A 6,693-nucleotide genomic window follows, 5' to 3' on the forward strand; every position below is an offset into this window, starting at 1 on the left:
TAAAGAAGGTTCTAGATGATTAATCTAGACCATTGCTTAGATTTAATCCTAACCATCCATTGAGGAGGTGGATGGCTATAAATAGAAGGTAAGAGTTAGTGTGAGTGTGTGTGAATCATTTGTAACAAACACTTGAGTAATAAAGTGTTCTTCCACCAAAGCTTCCTTTCTCTTGTGTTCTCCTGTGTTCTTAGCTTTCTTGCTAAGTATTGAGGGTTAGACTGACTTGGTCTTAGCTCAAGAGGTTGAGTAAGTCCAAGTGCCGGCACGGTAGCGTTGGAGTGTGTCCAAGGCCGTGACAACATGCTAGAGTACCCATTAATGAAAATGGTTTGGAATAAGAGAGGGAGTATAGTGTAAAGATGCGTATGTGGTGCAGCAGGGCGATCTGTAAGTACAATTGGGGTGATTTCATATTGGTTAGCCTTACAGCCTGGAAGGTGCTGCAGCATATTCCCACTGCGTATTTGTTTAATCATGCTATTCAACTTTGAACTGCCAATTCTTCATATAATAATAATAATAATCTCTAAATTTTGGCCATTCATACTTCATAACTAAAACTTTTTTTTTTTCTCTCTGAGCTTTGTTCATACTTGATATCTACTTCAATACCTATCCTTAAGTTACAAGTAACACAAAGCTAGATGGTCCATTCTGTGATCCTATAATTATGAAATAAAAAAACTTTCAAGAATACCTCTATATTAATATTTCAGTAATTTTTAACTGTTAATTTTAATTATAAAAAATATATAATATATATTATTAAGATCAACAATTTAAATACCGATATACTTAAAAGCTTTCCTATGAAATATATTGATTCTGATTCACAATATGTAACTTTAGTTAAATCTCTTTTGCTTAATTTATTATCTTTGAATGTTAAAATTAAACCAAATTAAAATCAAATGTGAAGAAAATATGTGGTCCTCATGCTTTGAACAAGGTAAAGTTCATCTTCGGAGCAAAAAAAAAAAAAGGTATGAAGCATTCATTATAGAAGTAGAATCAAGACATAACAAAATGTTATTTATGACAAAAAGAAAAACAAAAGAAAAATTGAATATCTATATAAAATTATAAATGTAACACAATATAAAAGAACATCATGAATCAGGAAATGTCTGCTACCATTGGTTGGCTCAATAGGATTGCGACATGATCATGAGCTTGTACTTGTTTGTTCTTCTCCTCACTACTATTGCTGGTTCAGACCACCATTCATAAAATGTCAAAAACTAATGATGCTACTAAGAAAAAACCAAAAAAGTAAAAAAATAAAAACTACGAGCCTTTGTGTGTTGCAGAATTTCCTAACTCCATATAAATTATGGGTATTAACCCTCTATAAGGTTTATATCCGTTCTTGACCATGGATCAGATTTAACAAAAAACATAACCATATTAGTCTTTGTCTTTGCTCCATAGAGGGGACATTAGCACAACTGAATCACTCACAACTGAACTTCCATTCTCCACATTAATAAGAGGATCAGATTCAGCTTCTCTTGCCTGCAAACATAAGAGGAACCAGAAGGCGTCAAAATACGGTCTTCGGGTCTAGTAAATCAAGGGTGCAGACTCGCAAGGAGAAATATTTTCATGTTCTTGGAGTGCATTTAATACGTGCTCCAAAAACATGTCTAACCACATCTTTCATCTTTTCACATTAATTAGTGCATGTTCCTATGGCATGCGCAAAGTGAGTTAAGGTAAAACTAACCTGGGAGGTTTGTACTGAAGTTTCCACAGCTTTTTGTTGATTCTCAAGAGTGCAATAATAAGAGTATAGAATCATTCCAACCATGGCGATCAGAATACCGAGTATGTTCCTCCAGCTGAATGGGTCATGGAGTAAAATATAACCAAATGCCAATACAAGGCAAGTCTTCAGGTGTCCAAGTACCTGATAGGTGACCGGAGATGTCTTTCCGATAACAAGAAATGTACTAAAATTGACCGAGATGGAGATGAGGCATGACAGAACAATGAAGACCTACAATGAAGAAGGAAACAACAGAGAACATATAGAAATTATTAAAGGAAAAAGTTGGATGAAAAGAAGGGTGGGAGAAGAATTTTCAACCCTTACCGTCACTTGTGTTGTATAGTTGAAAGCAAAAACATTTTGGTTGGTCAAAAATTTATCCAAAAATGGACCAGAGACTAACAGAGTTGCTGCTTGGTATGGACATGATTGATACAGAAGTTGGGTGGAAGAAACCTTGAACTTCTTCTGAATAGTGTTTGTCATCTGAAAGTGGTTAATTAAGGACAATACATTCCAAAGAAAACATGTTTCCCCGGAGGAAAAGGGGTCATAACCATCTTTCCAGATCTTTGACATGCGATAAACAGATATACGACTCGTAATTATGTTGAATACATGAGCAACAATTCCTAAGCAAAGTTGATAAACCAAAAATATTAGGTGCTGACACAGATTGAAAGCTATTTAAGGATACAATCTGAGCAACACATGTTGTAATCACTGCTAGCAACGACAAAAAAGAGCCCATAGCATTGAGCTGCAAATCTGTGACAGTTGCAATCCCAACACCCAGAAGGAGGATAGCTAGGGCAAACTGAATTCTTTTACTGCAATGACAATGAAAAGGGGGAAAAATTATTAGTTATGCAATAACTACTAAACGCAACCATGCAAATAAACTGAGCGCAACAATGGGATATTGAGGTCGAAACAAAGACTCGGAGAGAATGACGAAATCAAGAACAAGAAATTGAAAAACCAGAAGGTGATTGAAGAATTCTTTCATTGACCTGTATATAATTTACAATAAGATATTCTTCAAGTATAACAGCTAGTCATAAAAATCATAGTTTTAATATAATGCTAAGTGGAACCTGAATCTCTTCCCAAGAAAAATGGTCTCCAACATTACAGTACATGGAATGATTGCCAGTTTGGTCATCTGGAAACAAATATAAGAGAGTCATTCAGAGTTATTGATAAACAAATAAGCAGAAGGGAACAGAATTAGAACAAATAACCATACCTGATAAAAACCAACAGAATTGAATCCTAAACTCAAGTTTAGGAGTCCAATTGAGATTCCATTTAAAATCCCAAATCCCATTACGGCTTTCTGCTCGAAAGGTTTATGCTCAAAGAATCGCATTCTGAGTGCCACATGAAGTGAACAGAATGTGACAAGCAGATGCCAACTTGTCAAAGTTGTAGCTGCGTCAGAACCAAAAGACAAGGCTCAAAGACTTGAATGTAAGCTTGAATTTGCATAGCATGGTAATAATACAAACTATCAGCATACATTTTCTTATATTAGACTGATTATAGGTAAAGAAATTAGTGAGAAGAGATGCCTAACTCTGTTATTTTTGGGAAATTCTTAAGGAAGACAAAATCATTAATTGCTGGAACTAAGTTATTAATTTATGCTTCCAAAGAGTCATTATTTCATTTAGAAAAAGACGGGATAACGACAGACTGACAACATCCTCATGCACAGTGTGTAGGGAACTAAGTTCCAAAAACCATGGAAAATTAGAAAATTAAAATTTGCCAAATCTAATCTCCAATTAATAGTTCTAGAATTATTGAGTTGGTGAAAGTTAGAGTTCAATTTGAAAACGATTGTCAACCAAGGTTGAAAATAAGATACATTTCGTTATTCAGCTTTCTGTTTTTGCTATAGCAAGCAAGTATAAAGTGATTTTCATTTGGAAAAACTTCACCTAAACAAACTAGCACACCCTAATTGAGTGGATGCTTTACGTATTTCCAAACTTGCCCTAGATCACTGGTTCAGTATAGCATAATGCTACAAGCTGTAACACATGGGGTAGCAGCAAGCACAATGGATCAAGCTACTACATTAGACATTCAAATCTAATAGGACTGATAACTAACTAAACATCAAGGGTTATTATGTAGCCTAATAGAACCAATAAGTTAGCAAAATTCAGTCAAAAAAAGGAAATGATAGAGACTAAGTACCAAAAAGCACGATAATAACAACAAAAAAAGGCACACAAACTAATGAATGCGTTGCAAAAATCCAAAGAGGGAGCTTTATATAAGCTTACCGAAAATGAAATGCAGTGAGCTCATCAGTGCCTTATTGCAAATCACAATCGACACCGATGACACCACAGAAAGAGTCAACGCGCCGACAGTCCCAAGTTGAAATCGCTCTCCCTCACCCATCTTTGTTTCTTCACTCCAACACCTGAAAAACCAAATCCAAAAGCCCCCATTGAAAAATAAACCCCAATTTCAGGAAGTTAGAGAGATACTCAATGAACAGAAGAAACTAGACACTCAGCAGCGTAGTCAAAGCAGAATTAGCCATACCCAGAAATCAAAACAGCAACTTTAACCAGAAAGCAGAGAAAGGGGATTTTGAGAAAAGGTTGAAAATTGTAGAGCTAAAGGGGAAAGTGAGTAAATGGGGGGAGAAAGATTAGAGATTTGGATCGGGTAGGAAGTGGGTAAGCAACAAGAGAAAGTGATCAATCAGAGTAGTGTTGAGAGGTCTAAGCAGGGATGTAGGAAAGTGAGAGAGAGAGAGAAAAGCTTCATGGAAAATGAAGAAGAGAAAGAGAAGGATCGTGTATGGAGGTTGTCATGGTGATGAAGAAGATCCTAAATACTGAAATACACCAACCAACCTTTCTGGTTTGGGGTTTGGGGATGTATGCGCTGTGAATTGTGATCAAGTGGTGGAATTGTGAATTATTAAGATGGAGAGGGTGAAAGTGAATGTGAGTGTGGTTGTGAATTGTGACTGTCAAAATCAATTGCCTATTTACACTTTGATACGCGCTTGCAAGTTGCAACAGAAACGTGATTAATTTAAGACTCGGGGATCAATGGATTTGGTGATTAATTAATTAATTAATTATGCTCACAGATTATTGTATTTTTAATTCATTTTAAATTGTAGATCATTGATACAGTAAGAAATATATTCAACTTGGAGTATATTACTTGTATATTAAAATTAGTTATTAAAATTAATTATTAGTATAAAATATATATTAAAATATAAATATATGTTAAAAAATAAATTAAATTATATATATAATTATACACAAATACATTTGTAATTAATTTTAGTTTATTAATAGTATTTTTATTCAAGTATTATAAGATATTAATTAACGACACACGTTAACATTATTTTATTAGTAAAAATTTTTAAATTTTTTTTAATAAATTACGGAATTACCAATAAATATGTTGAAAATTAAATTTTTTAGATTTTTTTTTTATAAATTTTTTTCTAGAAACATATGTTAACTGAATCTATTCTTATATTCAAACTTTGAATATATGTCTTAATTTCAGTCAAGGATAGTGTACTTATTTAACATTTTGTAGTAAAAGAATGTTTTTATAATTTTAAAGAATTTAAAAGAATTTAATACATTGAATGTATTGACATCTCTCAAAGTATAGTTATCCAATTACAAATTTATTTTTCTTTTTACAAATAATTATTCATGTAAAGAATTTAGGTAGCATTAATATTTTTAATTACATTCCAACTTAATAACATTATTGAAATAAATAAATAGCATTAGTATTAACGTATTATTTAGGAGAGAAAATGTGACAATTAACTGTTAAGTAAGAGAAATTTGAAAAATATTTTATTTTCTGTAATTGCGTATAGCGAGCATACCTTTTAAGAAAGCAAAAAAGAAAAATGAAATTGACAATTTCTTTTTATGTTTCAGGGTATTTTTATTATATTAAATGTTGTAAAAATTGAAAATAACAAAAGCTACTAATTAATTTACCAGTAATCAATGAATGTTATTAACTAATTCTCAAGAAAAAGGGCAAAATGACCAATGGATGGACGCCTAGCCAAAATAAAAGAGTGGGGTTTGGCGAGTGGCATGATTAATGGGGGGTTCCATTCCAATATTCCATTGCATTAGCAGAGTCAAACCCAGATCAAAAACGAACTTCGGTTTGGTACATATCCTCTTTCGAAGTCAATTTTTAATATGAAAATGATTGTACTATTAAATGTGTTAATAGTCGAGGTACTTTATTAAATGGGCTATTAGTTGCTTTATTGGCATTGCATTGTTTTTGGTAGTTAAATGGGTACAATTGTAGGAGAACATATCAAATGAGTATTGTTCTCATTTGAGCCTGCTAAAAGTATTTGTTAAGAGATTATTCAGAATAATTTTTTAAGCATTTCCTTCAATAAATACACAACATAGTTACTGAAAAATTCAAATTTTTATATTTTCAATATTTTTTATATTTAATATTTTAACAAATATTTCATTTAAAACTCTATTAAATATTAAAATAATGATTTTAAATGCTTACATGAGATTATAACAAAGTTTAGTATGATAGTTAGGCTAGCTTAGACATTTCGAGTTGACCTCAAGTTGAACTGTCACTTTCTGCTTTGGCCAACTTTTTAGTTTAAAATATAATCCACCTTGGTCTTTTTTAATATAGTACTTATGTCTTACTAATAAAAAGTATTATGTGTACGTAATAAATCAACTATAATATATTTATATAAATATATTTTATTTAACTCAATTTTAATATATATATTTTGTATTTAAATATATATTTTATATGAATAATTAATTTGGTAATTATTTTTTAGTATGAAAGTAATATGATTGTTTATTAATAATTGTTCTAGAACCATATTTTAAAAATAT

General features: G+C 31.8%; 1 protein-coding gene across 1 annotated transcript; it reads right to left on the minus strand.

Annotated features, from left to right (window-relative positions):
- Positions 1-968: 968 nt before the first annotated feature.
- Positions 969-4,719, minus strand: LOC130956143 (UDP-xylose transporter 3-like). Its single transcript, XM_057883183.1, has 8 exons — positions 4,340-4,719; positions 4,072-4,214; positions 3,024-3,208; positions 2,872-2,939; positions 2,472-2,604; positions 2,099-2,260; positions 1,730-2,002; positions 969-1,518 (listed from the first exon to the last, which is right to left on the minus strand). Exons 2-8 carry the CDS (start codon positions 4,190-4,192, stop codon positions 1,411-1,413), a joined length of 1,050 nt encoding a protein of 349 aa, XP_057739166.1. The 5' UTR covers positions 4,193-4,214; positions 4,340-4,719; the 3' UTR covers positions 969-1,410.
- Positions 4,720-6,693: the final 1,974 nt, after the last annotated feature.

This window comes from Arachis stenosperma, chromosome 10 (genome assembly GCF_014773155.1).
Source record: "Arachis stenosperma cultivar V10309 chromosome 10, arast.V10309.gnm1.PFL2, whole genome shotgun sequence".
Classification (NCBI taxonomy): Eukaryota; Viridiplantae; Streptophyta; class Magnoliopsida; order Fabales; family Fabaceae; genus Arachis; species Arachis stenosperma.

What these genes read in the sequence shown, in the direction of transcription:
- LOC130956143 (XM_057883183.1), bottom strand. Translation starts at nt 4,192, where the DNA reads ATGGGTGAGGGAGAGCGATTTCAACTTGGGACTGTCGGCGCGTTGACT. An exon ending in ATTCTGTTGGTTTTTATCAG is followed by an intron (nt 2,940 to 3,023) that starts GTATGGTTATTT and finishes ATTTGTTTCCAG; the next exon opens with ATGACCAAACTGGCAATCAT. An exon ending in TTTCTTGGGAAGAGATTCAG is followed by an intron (nt 2,605 to 2,871) that starts GTTCCACTTAGC and finishes TTGTCATTGCAG; the next exon opens with TAAAAGAATTCAGTTTGCCC.